General features: G+C 31.9%; 1 protein-coding gene across 1 annotated transcript in view; it reads left to right on the top strand.

Moving 5' to 3' along the window:
• The first annotated feature begins 364 nt into the window (after positions 1 to 364).
• LOC134715988 (sideroflexin-5-like) overlaps positions 365 to 18,865 on the top strand; it is a 39,973-nt gene continuing 21,472 nt past the window's right edge. The window contains exons 1-5 of the mRNA XM_063578619.1: positions 365 to 559; positions 4,132 to 4,200; positions 4,792 to 4,893; positions 13,205 to 13,259; positions 14,679 to 14,704. Coding sequence (XP_063434689.1) covers positions 446 to 559; positions 4,132 to 4,200; positions 4,792 to 4,893; positions 13,205 to 13,259; positions 14,679 to 14,704 — 366 coding nt within the window. The 5' untranslated portion in view covers positions 365 to 445. The remainder of the gene's footprint in view (positions 560 to 4,131; positions 4,201 to 4,791; positions 4,894 to 13,204; positions 13,260 to 14,678; positions 14,705 to 18,865) is intronic.

The following is an 18,865-nucleotide window of genomic DNA, read 5'->3' as shown; positions in this document are numbered from 1 at the left end:
TTGAAGGTTTTTCTGGAGTATGAAAGCCAACTTGCACGTAAAACCCCCATGGTCATATTGAAAAGTTGGCGCCGAGTTATGAGTTTTCCTACTCAGCTTCATTTATCACAGACAGTTGAGCACTGTCATAGACTGCAGCTCTGTCATGTTGAAGAACACTTGTTCGAAATAAAATTCCTGCACCCATTTAAGGTAAAATGTCTATATATATGTAAAATATATAAATCGTCATCAAAATACAGGTGAAAATAAAAATAAAAAATCGTTTCGTTTTTTTTTGGTCATAGATTCATAGATATCATGACCAAAGAGAAATAACTCTATATTTTCAAAATCCGGAAACAAGTCCGTCTTTTAATGAATTATAATCTTTTGTGTATTTCCGCCACCAACCAATGCGAGCTGAAAAATTGTGAACGTGACTGTGAAGGTTGAATTATTGAACATGGGACAGAATACCTCGACTATTACACAGACTTACGAAGTTGCACCAGGCACTCTGTCTAGATCCAAAGTTCCATATCCACCATTCGAGCTTGGAAAACCTCGGTTTGATCAGGTTTGCTTCAATTATGTAAAAAAATATATAGACTAGAGAAGTAGAGTACTTTTATGTGAGTTCGTGGTCTAGTGGTTAAGACCGATGGCTACAGTGCTGAAGGTCCCGAGTTCGATTCTCACTCGGGGTGCTAAAAATATCAGTACATTAGAAGGGTAATTTTCACCCTCTCACACACATCTCTGGTACCCAGACCGGAGTTTAAACTAGAATGGGTACGTTGGGGGCCTCGGTTGGTCAAAGTGTCCCTACTTTGACCTGGAGATCAATCTTCTGATATCTCTCTGGTTTGTCTGTTTCCACCGAGTGGCCCGGTGGTTCTCTCCGAGTACTTCGGCTTCCTCCACCACAATAACAGACTTCCCGGTGTCCTAGCACTCCCTGTGTGTTGAATTGGGTGGGGATTGATTGTCCTTGTAAAAATAATTGTCGTATAAATATACGTTAGTGACACATCTCCATTAATCCCGTTAGGGAGTGTACATGGATGCCACTGTACCCTCGCAGCTTTCGAGGGGTTCTTCGGATATCGGAGGCATTTACCAGTACATACATACATACTCCTGTAGTACTGGACATACTTATAGTCCTAGGTAAAAGTGAGTGTAATAAAAATATTTGGTAGGTACTGACCCTTCATATCAGAGTCACACAAAGACATCAGTTCTGATCATGGGCACATAGGTCAATGTGAAAGACTAAGTCCATATCCCCTGATTAAGTCATCATGGTCATCTAAAATTTATATTTTGCACTTGTGGATTTTATTTCAAGTTTAACATTTTGAGTTATAAGATGAATGTTGCATAATTTACTGTTGTGTAATGTTTGTTAGCAAGTATTGTCACCCTTATTAGTGTAGGTTTGAAACCACATCTGGATACATATAAATTTCAGGTCAAGTTTATTAAAAGCTATTTATAGATCTATCAAACATGATTGTCAAAGTTCACAGTGTTTATTATCATATTTAAACAAAAACCATTTGATAAGTCAAACAATAATTTTCACTGGCAACAAAACTTGTTTGATTTATGTACATGTATAACATGAATAATATTCTTTTATTATATTATTTACAAATCTAAGGATCATGTACCGGGTCATGCAGGTTGAGTGCTTGTTGAAGTTAGGAGCTAATTATATAAGTGTTTTGCATTTTGAACTTGGTTTTCCTAAACATAGCTACATGTAGGTAAAGTGCAAAACAGATATTTGCAACAGTCAAATCAAGTTTTACATGTTTTATGAAGGCCAAGCATTTATCTTTGTTTCTCTAATTCTATGGAAATTTATCCCTTTTCGAACCCATTGTATAAAAAAAATTAATCAACGTGTGGTTGCTGGTGATCTCAGAAGATCATTGGATGATTTTAAGGGTCATGACCTTTTTTGCTGACTGGATGAACCAAAATATGATAACAGGTGTTAATGAAATTGACAACTTCGTGCAATGTGAAAGGCACTCGAAGGGGATTTTCGGTAAACAAAAAAAGAAAATGTCTTTTTAATCATTAGAGAAACAGATTCTTACATAGTTACTCGTGGATTATCGGATTTATCCAATCTCGATAGTTAAATTATAAATTTTAAAGTACTCGCCGAGGCGGCTCGAACTTTAAAATTGATAATTTAACTATCTCGATTGGATAAATCCGATAATCCACTGGTATCAATGTAAGAATCTATATTTAATACATGTACATGTATATATAACTCCAATTAAGTAAATATTTTGTGTGAAAAATTCATAAATTAAAATGTCTGAAAAAACTGACATCTAAACAATGTGAAGCAATAAGAATATGATGTCAAACATAATTAATGTATTTATACTTTTCTGAACACTTCTGTCAGAATGGTTTTAGTATTGACCTTGTAGACAAAAAGAAGATATATATAGGGACAAAATGTGACTTGTTTGTTAATGTTTTGAGAAATTGCATATGTTTGTACATTGTACAGGTACGAAAAAATCCAAATTTTAAATGATGGCTTTCCTAGTCACTGACTGGTAGAATGTGGAATCTAAGTAAACCCTTCAAAATATTTGTAAGCGTCCATGACATCCAATGAAAATGATCATTTCAAACAGATTGCATTAAAATATTATTGTTACATGCATGATTGTTGAATTAATAGATATACATGTAGGAAGATGTGGTATGAATGCCAATGAGACAACTCTCAATTCAAATAACAATTTATAAAAGTAAACCATTATCATGATTATAGGTCAATGTATGGCCTTCATAGTCTGAATGACTTTCTGTTTGAATTTTAATTTGAACTACATGTATTATAAACAGCATTTCTGTAAATGCATCATTCATACTACACTGGTCTGCTGTGACATGTAACATCAATAAATCAAAAATTAATAAGTAAGAGCTACATGTATACCATTTATAAAAACAAATGGATAAAACTTATGTTAATCATGTTAAAAGCTTTAAAATATTAGGTCATCAACACTTTGTTTTGGTAATTGCAGTGGTTATACTTAATGGAAATGTATTTTAATTCACTGTAAGTTTTATTATTTGATGACGGCTATCTAATTATACCTATGTGAACAGTTAACTGTTGTTCTCCTTTTAATCCTTCCTTTTTTAGCTCACCTGGCCCGAAGGGCCAAGTGAGCTTTTCTCATCACTTGGCGTCCATCGTTCGTCGTCGTCCGTCGTCGTTAACTTTTACAAAAATCTTCTCCTCTGAAACTACTGGGCCAAATCAAACCAAACTTGGCCACAATCATCATTGGGGTATCTAGTTTAAAAAATGTGTGGCGTGACCCAGTCAACCAACCAAGATGGCCGCCACGGCTAAAAATAGAACATAGGGGTAAAATGCAGTTTTTTGCTTATAACTATGAAACCAAAGCATCTAGAGCAAATCTGACAAGAAGTTAAATTGTTAATCAAGTCAATATCTATCTGCCCTGAATTTTCAGATGAATTGGACAACTGGTTGTTGGGTTGCTGCCCTCCAATTGGTAATTTTTAAAGAAATTTTGCCGTTTTTGGTTATCTTGAATACTATTATAGATAGCGATAAACTGTAAACAGCAATAATGTTCAGCAAAGTAAGATCTACAAATAAGTCAACATGACCTAAATGGTCAATTGACCCCTTAAGGAGTTATTGCCCTTTATAGTCAATTTTTAACAATTTTCATTAATTTGGTAAATTTATGTAAATTTTTACCAAATATAGTTCTCTGTTACTAATGGGCAAAGTTCATGATAGATATAATTGTAAGAAGCAAAATCATTCAGTAAAGTAAGAACTTCAAACACATCACCATCACCAAAATACAATTTTGTCATGAATCTATTTGTGTCCTTTGTTTAATATGCACATAGACCAAGGTGAGCGACACAGGCTCTTTAGAGCCTCTAGTTTTAGATGGTAGTCTAGCTGACAATTATATCATTCATTGTCATATACAGGATATAATCTACATAATATGTTTATATTCCATTAAGTTTCATATCAGACTACAAGGATCGATGTAACAGCTCAGTCTCCCAAGCATATTAATGTTGATGAAGTATCTTTTTATATTTCAGAGTACATACCTTGGTCGCTTGACTCACATATTAGATACAACAGACCCAAAGCTTTTGCTGACTCCAAATGTAAGACTTAGCTAAGAACATATTTTTCCTATTGCATAGCAAATTTGCTTTCAATATAACAAAGAAGATGTGGTATGATAGCCAATTAGACAACTGTCCACAAGAGACCAAAATGACACAGACATTAACAACTGTACATGCTATAGGTACCGTCCTTTTCTAATCCTTTAAAATGAGTTTATGCAAGCATATCATGTAAATTACTTCTAAGAATTAAATATTTCTATCAAAACATATTGTATATATGTATATTGTATATTAATGAGATAATTTTTATTAATTTTTAAAAGCAAAAACTACATGCTACTGTAAATTGAATAAATTTTGATTTTTTTTTAGAAGCAAAAACTACATGCTACTGTAAATTGAATACATTTTGCTTTTTTTTTTTTACTGTAAAACTTCCTCAAGGTAAGATTTGAAAAAAATAAAACTTCAATTTTTGATTTCAATAGAATGTTTGTCTGCTGCATTTCAATTAATGTCACATTAAATTATCCATTTTTGACCACATACAATAGTTTCTGACATTATATTAGTCTAGTGGTAATTATAATGATTAGTAATACTGTTTACATGTACTGTTTTCAGGAGAAGGTAGAATGTGCTGTAGAATTTTTAGAAGATTATAAAAATGGAACAGCTCCTAAATATTCAGATGAGCAGTTGTGGCAGTGGCAGCGAATTAAAAATGTAAGATAAAATGGAGTACAATATGTTTGTCATCTGGTAACACACTTATCTTTTTTTATTTAAAAAAAAATATTGTTTTCAGTACTGCATTGATTTTTAAACATTGATTTATATGATCTTTCTACAGTTAGAACCCTGAATTCAAATCAGTAAATAAATCACGTCTTCAAAGCATGATATATTTGTGCAATAGAAGTAGTGGGTCGACCTATCCCTATATGAAATTTGCATGAAACATTAGCTGGTTAATAACACTTTTACAGTATAAACTGTTTTTTCTTGTATGAATATAGGATATATACGATGTGTTTACTCTTCTTTTGGGGGAGGATATGGGATTTTTGTTATACAGATATGTAAATTTATATACAAGTATCACTGTTAAAAATTGATTTTTGAAGACTTTAGATTTTGACTCCATCCTCTGTCTGTCCATCAGTCAGTCCGGCAAAACCGTTTTCCGTTTTTATTGCCCCATTTATGAGCCAGATGTTTTCTGGTCTGTGCTTCTGTCCATTTGTTTGTTCGTCTGTTCGTCTATTCGTCTGTCTGACACGCTTTAGGTTAAAGTTTTTGGTCGAGGTAAGTTGAAGTCCAATCAACTTGAATCTTAGTAAACATTTTCCTTATGATATGGTCTTTATAATTTTAATGCCAAATTAGAAATTTTATCCCATTTTCACGGTTCACTGAACAAAGAAAATGATAGTGCGGATAGGGCATCCGTGTACACATTCTTGTTGTCTTCATGCTTGAAGATATTGATTTGATGTTTGGTATATTTTAATCATGACAAGTTACAGATCAAATTCAAAGTTTGTTCCGGTGTGATAATTTGTGCAGAGTTATGGCCCTTTGAATTAGAAAATTCATTAAAATAATCAGTTTTCTGCACTTTTTTGTCATCCTTGAAGATATAATGCTTTTATAATTGTAAGTACAGCCCGTAACAGAGTAGTGATAGAATTCACGTTTCTTTACCGTCAGAATAAGTTACGTTATCGACAAACTTATTTCAGAAGTGATATAATTCAATTTTTCTTCATCAACAAAATATTTCATGTCCAACGTGTAAGTTTCATTGTTTAAGTCGAAGTTTTTTGTATCACAGTAAAACATTTTTTATAATCGACCGCTTTCATTGAATTGGCATTTTCGTTTTAACGGTAAAGGATCAAATACAGGATCTCCGAAATTATTTATGGGATTCAACACTGTAATAGTTTTTCTTTCGTCTGATACAGAATATCCCATATCTTTTTTTTCATACCTATCTGTTTATTATGTCCCCGGCATTATGTCAATCATTCATTGTTGCAATACCGACATGCTTGTACTTTGTCACAGAAAAAACTGAAATAAATTTCCTTCAAATCGAAGTAAAAAATACAAATGTACCCTTTAACATTTGAAATGTTGAAGACAAAATTGCTCTATATCTTAAGTTATTTCGGTGAAATTTAAACCTCTATAAGATGTGATGTACGGCATTTCATTTTATCATTGGTAATGATCCATATCTGTCAGAGAAGAAATATTCATAATTCTCAGAAAGTTTTCGTAAATATTGTTAGATACCACTTATCGTTCCAACAATCAAGACAACAGAGACAAACAGGGAAGAAATATGAAAATGAAAAGATATGACTGAAGTGTTAGTATGTTCAGGGAGACGGCACTCAATTTACCAAAAAATAATTGATGTTTTAAGGAACTGAAAAGGTCTCCACAGGTTTTCAACAAGGGTAGAATTCAAAACCTTGAATATAAAAGTCTCGAGATCCATGATACTTTTCTGTGCTGTAGTTATATCTACAAAATCCAATCATGTACACGACATATACATTCATACATGTAAATTTATATATTGGGAATTTATTTTTGTTTCCAAACAGAATTATAAAGTTATGTATAAGTGCCTTCGTTCACTGCACAATTGTAAATTATCTTCTTAAAGACCAGCAAAAATAAATGGCACAAGTTCACGTAGTCATAAAAAAAGTCGTAAAATTTACGTTATCGAACAAAAAATCAGAAATACGGAATATTATATGTGAATGGTTAGGAAATCTGTTTCCCCTACATGTTTTAAAGTCAAAGAAAAATGTTTTCCCTGATACTAACGTTTTAAGAACCAGCTTTTAGTAACCTATAGACAAATTCGACTGTACATAAGGAAGTTAATATTTTTACTCTGATTTGAAATTATCTTTTAGAACTTTTTTAGTAATTGAGAACCTATGTTGTTTATGGGTAATAGGTGAAATGTTGCATAATCCCTCAAAATGACAGCAAGCGCAGTTTTCCGGACGATTTTCATTTGTACACTGCTAAAAACTGTCAGGTCCTGGCCATGGTATATTTTGGAGAAACTTTTTTTTACTGATTTTTACTAAATAAAAATATTCTCTGTGTGTACTATTGCAAGACTTGAACGGTTTTGCTTGTTATTTTGTCATATTAAAAAAAATTCTCAACAAAATTTTCCCGTTTAAACTGTACTAGAAAAAAGTTTGGCATTTGAAACGGACGAAGACATATTCTAACAGAAGTACAAATACCAGTCCTCCCTCTTGTGTATACATATGAGGAAACATTTTAAAGTTATTGATTGAATTCAAATCCATCACACATACGGTACCCATTGTAGTCCAAAAAAATAAAGGACTTCAACCCTATCAAACACTTTTTTAATTGTTTACCAGTATATTTCTTTTTGTTTTTGGTAAAATTGTAAAGAAAATAATACTATCAAGACGTCCTTCCATAAATCTTTTTTTTTTCTGTTCTGACTTTGAAGAAATGACTACTTTTCCCCCCAATCGAAATGGTGCGTGGACATATTTTGTTTCATTTTATTAGAATTATTTTCAATATTATCGGTATAAACTTGATTATCGTCACATGAAAGTTTGTCAGCATTGTCAATCTTTTTAACGTTAAGGGCATACCATACAGTTTTGAACCTGTATTTATAAGTTCATGAAAATTTGCTTAAAGGCTATTTTCAACCTTATTAAATCAAATATGTAATAAAAAATATACCTTCATGTGCTACTTTTTTAGTAAAATGAGGTCGAAATTTTGTAAATTTGCTCAAAATTCAGATTTGTGGCCGTAATTTCTTTTTCAAAAGAAAGACATAACTTTTTTGTTATAAAAGTTAAACACAAATTGTTTTTGTTAAATAATCGGTAATTTCTGTATTTTATAAATATCCTAATAAATGCAATTTTTTATTCAGAAATAACTCACATTTATCAAATGTTCATGAATTGAGGAAAAAACGTAATTTTTTACTGCATGTTTAGCAAAATTAAAAAAAATCCTCTATTTACAGTTTTATGAAATTTGGGTCACATAATCTTCCTGCAAAATCAAACAAAATGCCATTTTGAAAAATAGGGGTCCATGAACTCGTTTTCAAATTAAATCAGTTTGAATGATAAAAATTAGTCGAAAAATGCATCTTTTCCCAATATGTCACAGTTTGACGTCGCGAAAATAACAAATTACTTTAGCAACGCCATTACCTTCCCTGTAATAATAATAATAATAATAATAATAGCTTTATTTAAAGAGAGTAACTTATTTGGATTAAACCAATTTTCAATAAGGCTCTCTATATATACATCACGGCTGGTAATCTACATACGCAGAACATTTGGTTCTGCAATGAAAATCGTGAGAGGAGCAATTGTCACCGCTTCAAAGGGTATAGACATTTCTAAATCGCAATTTTCTTATTCGACTGATCAAAATAATGAAAATCGGAGAATGCTATGCTGTGGTGAATACTTTAACGAAGAGATACATGTATCATTTACTGTTGTACGTGGAGTTGAACTCCTACAAAATCAGTTGCCGCACGAGAATTTGCCGAAAAAAGTGACATTTAGATTTTGAAATGGTTCTATTAACAGACCTACAAGTTCAAATTTACTTTTAATTCGGTCAATGGGTATGAATGTCGTTTTGGGCGGCGTGTACGCTGTCCGGTGTTGATCGACATCTTAATAAATCTAAAAACCTCATATTTTTATTATGTATTGCGTGAGTGGATCGGTTCTGATTGAGGACATCGTAAATGCGTGAGGGGACGTGAAATCATAATATTATTTCCAAACTATGAGTCTTTATAAGTTGCCTAAATGTGGTCAGATTGTTCATAAAAAAACACATTGGTGTGCATACAAAATTAATGAAATAGAATTTTGAAATACATGTTGGGAAGATATGTTTTACGAACAATAAAAGGAAAAAATATGTCAACGATTTGTTTCTAGCTACAAATAAAAGTTGAAAAATTTCATATCAGCCCATCAGCCCAGTATATATTTTTTACGAAAAGAGTTAACTCCCCTTTTATTGCGTATTTTAAAAAAAATGGATTGCTTAAACAAAAATTTTGATATTTGTTTGAATATTTTGATTCATACAATACATCACAAAGTTTTCTGTTTATGAATAAACAGTTTAACCAATAAATTGCAAATATATCTCAAATAAAGGCAACAGTAGTAAACCGCTGTTCGAAATTCATAAATTGATTGAGTAAAACAAATTCGGACTACAAACTAAAACTGAGGAAAAGACATCAAATATAAGAGGAAAACTACGACACAACAGAAACACAAGTTAACATTAAACTTTAACACACACACTTGGCACAGGACATTTTAAGAAAAATGGTGGGAGGAACCCGGTTTTGTAGCATGCCAAACCTCCCGCTTGTACGGCATTGGTAAATATATCATTTAAAGACAACATTACATGACAGGACTACAATTCAAATAAATGAGAGAACATATAGGAAAGAGAAACACGCCAATTACAGCTAACAAAGGGTAACAGGTTAAAAAAAAACTTATACGTCAGACGCGTCTTTCGTCCACACAAGGCTTACCAGTGACGCTCAGATGAAAAAAGTTCAAAAGCCAAGACAAGTACATTGAGGAACAAAAGTTCCAAAAAGTTGTGCCTAATACGGGTAGGGTTTCTGCCTGAAATAAGAACATCTTTGTTATTTCGAATAATTCATAATTTTGCAACCAGTGAAGTTTGATAAAATGACTATATAATAGATATACATGATAAAATCGAAGTGTTGACTAACTACACAATAAAAACGGATGCATAAAACAACCTAAACCATCACATCCGAGTTAGCCATACCATCAACGCACAAAGTGACATGAATTTCTTAAACAATATTCCAAAAATAGGATAGACGAAATTCAGGATTAGATTTGCAATACTGATATAACAATGAAAATTACAACATTAATTAATATCAAATTGTGGTAGTAAACTATACCGATTATTTGCCCAAATCCACGAATTTGGAGACATATATTTGAAATTTATTGGTTAGACTTTTATTCATATAAAGAAAACTTGGTGAGTTATTGTTATTTCAAAATTCTATCTCATAATTTTAATTAATGCACACAAAGGAGTAGGTCCAGTAAGACTTCTTTTTGGCCCCAAAATATAGCAGTTTTACAAAATTGTTAAAATGTAAACTTATAGTTATTTATTGGAAATGCTTCTGCTACTTGAATATGGGCTGTTTTTGACAATAAAATGCACATATATCGGGTAGTAGCACCATTAAGTCATGCTAAATTACTGAAATCTCCTCAATTTTAGTTAAATTTTTGACGGTTTCCGTGTAAAACGAAAGTGGCCGCATTCGTCTTTATCCTTAATATTGAAATGTAAGTTGTATTTGATGATAATACATAACATATATAAAGGTTGTGGATGAACACGGATGCAGCCAATTTCATTTTTCACATTTTTCGGACTATTTGGTAGTTTTTCATATTTGAGCTTAAATGGGATCGTTTCTTATGACTAAATCAGTTAAAATCTTTCACATTAACTAATTGAATCAAATGAAATAGACACTTAAGTGTTTAAAAAGCGGTCATAATCTTTCAAAAGATAAACCTGAAATTTGAGGCCAAAATCGTTCCTTACCGGACCTACTCCTTAAAATTGTTTTTTCATAAACAATCTAAACATATCAAGGCAACTTTCAACGACTGATAGCTTATATATAAAGATATAATTCCAAGTCCCCTCACGCATTCACGATGTCCTCAATCAGAACCGATCCACTCACGCATGACAAAATGAAAATATGAAGTTTTTAGATTTATTAAGATGTCGATCAACACCGGACAGCATACACGCCGCCCAAAACGACATTCATACCCATTGACCGAATTTAAAGTAAATTTGAACTTGTAGGTCTGTTAATAGAACCATTTCAAAATCTAAATGTCACTTTTTTCGGCAAATTCTCGTGCGGCAACTGATTTTGTAGGAGTTCAACTCCACGTACAACAGTAAATGATACATGTATCTCTTCGTTAAAGTATTCACCACAGCATAGCATTCTCCCATTTTCAATATTTTGATCAGTCGAATAAGAAAATTGCGATTTAGAAATGTCTATACCCTTTGAAGCGGTGACAATTGCTCCACTCAAGCACAACCGAAAAATCCTCTCACGGTTTTCATTGCAGAACCAAATGTTCTGCGTGTGTAGATTACCAGCCGTGTACATACAATGTTAACAATATAAATAAAACATAATTAATCTACTATTACACACATGTAAATAATAGACGTATAGAAAGTCAACAACACCTATATGGTATACATTGTGGCTTAACTTAAAATTTAACACTTTTCAAAATAAAATGACTTGTAAGAGTTTTTAAATGCAGATATACTTTTTGATTTTTTAATTTCACTGGACAATGAATTCCACACTTTTGGACCACTAAAAGAAAAACTTGATTTGTATAATTCTGTATTTGATTTAGGTAACTGTATCGTATGCCCTGAAAGTACATATAGTTCGGTTGACTATTCAATTAAGTTTGTCGATAACGTAGCTAATTTTGACGGTAAAGAAACATCAATTCGATCACTTCTCTGTTACGAGCTGTATATGTAAATAGTTTTATTGTAAAGCCTGCAACTTTTGTTGCAGAAAGCTCGACATAGGGATAGTGATCCGGCAGCGGCGGCCGTGGTGTTGTTAGCTCACTTCGTAAAAGCTTAATATTTTAGAAGGTAGAAGACCTGGATGCTTCATACTTTGTATATAGATGCCTCATGTTACGAACTTTTTGTCAGTCAACTGTCCAATGTCCTTGACCTCATTTTCATGGTTCAGTGACTACTTGAAAAAAAAGTTTAAATTTTTTGTAATGTTAAATTCTCTCTTATTATAAGTAATTGGATAACTATATTTGGTATGTGCGTACCTTTGCAAGGTCCTCATGCCTGTCAGACCATTTTCACTTGACCTCGACCTCATTTCATGGATCAGTGAACAAGATTAAGTTTTCGTGGTCAAGTCCATATCTCAGATACTATAAGCAATAGGTCTTGTATATTGGTGTATGGAAGGACTGTAAGGTGGACATGTCCAACTGGCAGGTGACATCTGACCTTGACCTCATTTTCATGGTTCAGTGGTTATAGTTAAGTTTTTGTGTTTTGGTCTGTTTTTCTTATACTATATGCAATAGGTCTACTATAACTAGTGTATGGAATGATTGTAAGGTGTACATGCCTAGCTGACAGGTGTCATCTGACCTTGACCTCATTTTCATGGTTCAGTGGTCAAAGTTAAATTTTTTAGTTTTGGTCTATTTTTGTAATACTTTATGCGTTAGTTCAACTATATTTAGTGTATGGAATTATTTTATGATCTATATGTTGGTTACGCAGGTTTTATTTGACCTTTACCTCAGTTTCACGGTCCATTGCTAAGTTTTAAGTGTTTGTGTTTTGGTCTGTTTTTCTTTATTTATAAGCAATAAGTCAACTATATTTGTTGTATTGAAGAATTGTTGGCTGTACATGTCTGCCTTGCATGGTTCATCTGATCTTGACCTCATTTTCATGGTTCATTGATCAATGTTTCATTTTCTTGGTTAATGTTGAGTTGATGTGACAGTTATAATAAAGCTTTATATTTAGGTTTATCAAGATAGTATCAAGGATTAGTAAAGAAGGCGAGACATTTCAGTGTGTGCACTCTTGTCATGACAAGTTACAGTTCCAATTTGCTTGATGATATTAACTTAATATTTGTTATATATAGTTTACACCATTACAATCTATAGCTCAAATTCAAATTTTGTTCCAATAAAAAGAATTTTTAACTGGTAGTGGACTAGCTGACTATGAATTGCCATGCAGTACTCACATAATGCTTGTTTATCCATATTTCCCTTTATACATTTGTGATAATTTTCAGTAATATAATCGTTATCTGTTTCAGTCATTCTTTCATCCAGACACAGGAGAAAAAATATATGCACCATTTAGAATGGCAGGTAAATATAGTTTTAAAACTTTAGATGTTGACAGTTATAATGGATATAGCTTTGCCTAAAACTAAGCATATATAAAATTTTGTTATTGGCATTGTCATTTGTATATTTGTGTTTATTGAAACATTGTTATAAAAAAAGAACTCATCAGTTGTTATAACCTTGCAAAGGAGGGACTCTCTTCCTGAATGCATAATGATTAAACTGTGTAAAAAGGGAGATGAGGGAAAACTTCATTGAGACAGCATCCAAACAACATAGTCAAAAGATGTCTAGAGGGCATCAATGGACAAACACAAACAAACAAAAAGATAAGAAATCAGTGACAAAATTGAATGGTTTCTGTATATTATTACATAAGTTCACAGTACCAAGAGTTCCAAATGGTGAAGTTGAAATCATCCCTTTGTAAATTTTACGGAAGCCATCACAAGTTGGTTGACCGTTATGGAATAACCGTTTCACAAAAGATATCGGATATGTTCCTTACGTCGTAACTACAATCCCCTTCCCTTTCATGAATTTGACCTACCGAATTAGACTATTTACCAGATTTGTAATCACATAAGCAACACGACGGGTGCCGCATGTGGAGCAGGATCTGCTTACCCTTCTGGAGCACCTGAGATCACCCCTAGTTTTTGGTGGGGTTCGTGTTGTTTATTCTTTAGTTTTCTATGTTGTGTCAAGTGTACTATTGTTTTTTCTGTTTGTCTTTTTCATTTTTAGCCATGGCGTTGTCAGTTTGTTTTAGATTTACTAGTTTGACTGTCCCTTTGGTATCTTTCGTCCCTCTTTTAAGTTATGTTGGTAGATTGTATCTGGACTGTACGGGGTATAACAGATACATTTAAGCATCCATTAAATTATGTAGGTATAATAGCCTAGAGATAACTATCTATTAGAGTATAATGATCTAGATGTTAGAAACTAAGGTCACTGTAAGGAATTTGTATATTAAAGAAATCAAAACATCCAGTTTCAGTTATACTGGTACCAACATTTGAGAAATGTTAATTGATACTATTAACTCAGAAATTATTGCAATGTTTTTATTATTGCAATTAAATGTGACTGGGTTATAATTGCAATTATCATGATTATTGAAAGTTGATTTTGGAATTTTTTATATGAATTATAAACATGATTTTTCTAAATATCGCAAAAATTCAAATCACATTTTGCTCTAAAATGACAAAATCGCAATAATAAAAACGTGCATTAATTTCTGAATTTTCAATAGCTTCACAATATTTTGGGATTTTTCTTCTGATTTGATGTAAAAAAAAAAAGAAAAGAAAAAAAGGCCTTTAATTACATACACTGTATTGAATATTATAGATTTGATTTAATTTTAAATTATGTCAGATATCATGTTTATTTTGTTAAATTAAAATTTGTCTTTATTTTTTTATGCTTCAGGTTTTGTTCCATTTGGATCACCAATTGTAAGTTATAATCCGAACATTTGGGTCACCTATTGTAAGTTATAATCCTAACATTTGGGTCACCAATTGTAAGTTATAATCCTAACATTTGGGTCACTAATTGTAAGTTATAATCCTAACATTTGGGTCACCAATTTTAAGTTATAATGCTAACATTTGGATCACCAATTGTAAGTTTTAATCCTAACATTTGGATCACCAATTGTAAGTCACCAATTGTTAGTTATAATCCTAGCATTTGGGTCACCAATTGTAAGTTATGATCCTAACATTTGGGTCACCAATTGTAAGCTATAATCCTAACATTTGGGTCACCAATTGTAAGTTATAATCCTAAAATTTGAATTAAACATTCATATTGTAGCGGGCAGGGGCTTGAAATGCTTCGACCCAAGAGTTTTTATTCAAATATTATGAGTAGTTTGTAGATAACAAAGTCAGTATGACAAGATATGAGCTGGTCAGTATAGGCAGTTACTAAAAGTCACATATACAAGTTTTCTATATTTTATTCATTTCAAGAATCATATATTTTCAGTTATATTCAAGATATGACAAGATTCTATTCAGTATAATACATCTAGTAATTTATCTCTAAACTCAAGAGATATATTCTTATTTATCTCTACACTCAAGAGATATTTATTAACTTATCTCTACACTCAAGAGATAATATTCAGAAAAATACATAAAAAGGCTGAGTTCTGCTATCTTACTAACAAAATAAATTACCTAAGAGAAAATCCTTACTTCAAGTGAATTTAGTCAGAAGACCTCTTTCTGACATTTTTGTAAGTGATACCTCATCAGTTACATAAAAAAATGTTTATTATTAGTTATATTCAGAACCTTTCCTGAATAAAAACTAACAATTAACTACAGTTTATAACCTTAAATAAACTGTTTTGTTTATCATAATTTCCAGACCTTTAGGAAATTATCCCTTAACTGCCTACTTTCCTATTAAATTCTATTTATTACAAAAATACAAACGTTAACAGTAAACATGAACTTCAATGAACAATTTCAATAATCCTAACTTGAACAAAATATAAACTAGAAATAATTAAAGCTTTAAAGAGTCGGCTAAAATGAAATATTCCTTTAAACTTTGAAAACGCTAACTTTACTATTTTCCTTTACAAATTTACCTTTAAAAAAATAAAGTTTCCAAGAAAAATTAACCATTTTGACTAAAATAAAATAAAGAGCAAATAAAAATACCAACTGTAAGAACCAAAAGTTTTAGCAGAACTGACGTCCAAGCGTCGAAATTTAGTCACTGTTGGATTGTTGGATCGCGTGCTTGCTGTCCAACTAAATATTGAAATTCTATAATAAATTACAAAAATCACAATAAAATACAATTTAAGTACGCTTTATATAATAAACATTTTATGCATGGTACTAAACAAATTTCTATGGTAACAAAAATACAACAATATATACAGCGCCACCGGAAGTCACAATACGTAAACAACACTGCGAAAAGTTTGAGTGTCACCAGCGGATCAAAATGTGAAATATCAAAGAAAATGAACATTAACATCAACAAAACATTGAAGACGTTGACTACAAATACTAAAAGGAATTACCAGGAGTATGTGAAAACAGTTGCCAATACGTGAAAATAGTGTTTTTATTGAACAATCGTCCCAAGTGACACATGGGTTCTACTGCGCATGTCAATACATTTCATTCATAAAATTCTAGCACAGGTGCGTGGAATTTACTACGATTTACTACAGTTTCTACAATTGGATCTTCACAAAAATACAAGACATACAGTTGGATTATTCAGTGGATTATTATTATGAACTGGTAAATTATAACATGAACTTCAATTTGTTTATCAAATATAGAAATGACAGTAATTCAATATTTCTAGAAAACTCGTAACATTGTAAATGTTCTTAATATTCTTATTAAATGTCAATCAAAACTTATTTGGTTCCAATTATCCTATGTTCCAGACTACAAGCATTACAAGAAGTATAATACAAGCTATTTCACACAGTTACTGTTTCGTACATAATAACTTTCATGAAAAATACAGAATATTAAACAGTATGCTTTATTAATACCATTTTAAAACATACATCAAAATATCTTACAAGTCTATGTACTAGACTTGCATGTCTATAACACGTCACATTAAAATACATGTACCCTAGTCTTCGTACTCTACAATATTATAAAATTGAGAAAGGAAATGGGGAATGTGTCAAAGCAACAGCAACCCAACCATAGAGCAGACAAAACCGTCTTCAATGTAGCGAGAAACTCCCCCAACCGTAGGCATCCTTCAGCTGGCCCCTTAAAAAATATGTATACTAGTACTGTGATAATGGACGTCATATTAAACTCTTAATTATACACAAGAAACTAAAAGTAAAAATATACATGGCTCTGATGATTCCAGGATAACATATGTTAAAAATATGAAGTTGGGTACATACTAAATTCTTAACAATCTTTTCTAGATAGGTCTGAACTATATTGTTGCTGATGTTATTGATAGGTTGGGGAAATCTAACAAAATGTTTGATAGTAAACTTCAGAAACATGGAACTGTTATAAGTTACAACCACCAAATTTAAAGAGTGAAAACAACAAAACACAAACAGTAAAAGTTTAAAAATAGGAAAAAAGTAGCCCAGTATTCCAACTTTAAAAGACTGTATTTAAAGTATCTTGAAAATACATATTTTGTAAGGATTCAGGTCATGAATGGACAGTGGTAACATCTACTACATCAAAAGCTTTCTTAAAATCCAACAGGACTGCTAAGTTGATATCACCATCATTCATATCCTGTATCCATTTATCTATGATATTGATAAGGACAGTTTGGCAAGAGTGTTCTTGTCGAAACCCAAACTGTGCTGGGTGTAAAAGATCTAATCTTTTTAGATAGTCAAACAAATGTTTTGAAACATGCTTTTCTAAAAGTTTTGATAAAACAGGAAGTACAGAAATTGGTCTATAATTTGTTGCCATGAATTTTTCACCAGCTAGATAATAACAATGGCAAGTACTCCAGCATTTATTGGGTAAACACAAATTTAGGGTCCTCGCATGAGGCAGCTTAAACTGCCTAAAAAAAAATCTACAATATACATAAATTAATGAAAAGGATTCTGACTGACTTACAAATGTGATGTTAATATTTTGATACATTAGACAAAGGATATCTCAAGGGAATATTATCTTTTTGTATTAACATAAGGGACGACATCAAAAGATCAATGTAAGATAAAAAAACTTAATTCAAATAGTTGGGGGTGGGGGGTTGAACTGCTGCATGATTTGGTTATCCGACATTGATTTTTACATATATCCATGTGGGTCAATTTTTTTCCCAAATTAAGTTTAGAAGGGGGTGGGGGGCTCACTAAAAAAACTATGTGAATTAAGTATTTTATCCTTCATTGAACTTTTGATGTTGTCCCCAACTCTGCACTGGTTATACATACACTTTGCATAAAATTAAATGCATTATAGACTTAAAGATGATTGTGTTTTAGAAGTAATTCAAGTTTTGACTGATCAGTTGTTTGACAAATAACTTGAAAAGGTTTTTCAAGATATAAATGAAATTCAGATAATTAGAGCCTTGTGATTTTATGTTTTTTCTCTCTCTCATATATCACTGAGTTGAGTAAACCACAAGTTGACATACAATGTATATGATTTGTCCAATATTGTTTATGGATTACTTCAGCATCCAGATATGTTTACTTTATATAGTTTGGCTTCCTTGGCAGTACTGTGTCCATATTTCGTACATCCTATATAGAGCTGTCCTGTTGGAGAGAAGACAAGAGAACATGGATGTTCTATTCCATTGTCTGTTGTCTTTATGTATGTAATGAGTTGTCCAGAGTTGTTCAGGATGTGGAGGGTATCAGAATCCATACCAACTACAATGACATTGTCTCTTGGTGTTGTCACTATTCCTACTGGTTCAAATGGTACCTTCTTGTTGATTTCTGTATTTCCTTCATATATGTTTATCACATCACCTCCCAGTCCTATCACTACCACTTTACCACTGTCTTCATCAGAATGATAGTCTGCCACATGTATGTTACCATTGATGGTTGTAGTAATACTGGTGGGATAAATAAATATTGGTTTATTATGTTGGTTATGTTCATA

Source organism: Mytilus trossulus, chromosome 4, assembly GCF_036588685.1.
Source record: "Mytilus trossulus isolate FHL-02 chromosome 4, PNRI_Mtr1.1.1.hap1, whole genome shotgun sequence".
In the NCBI taxonomy this organism is placed as follows: domain Eukaryota; kingdom Metazoa; phylum Mollusca; class Bivalvia; order Mytilida; family Mytilidae; genus Mytilus; species Mytilus trossulus.
This window is presented reverse-complemented; position numbering and strand designations above follow the sequence as displayed.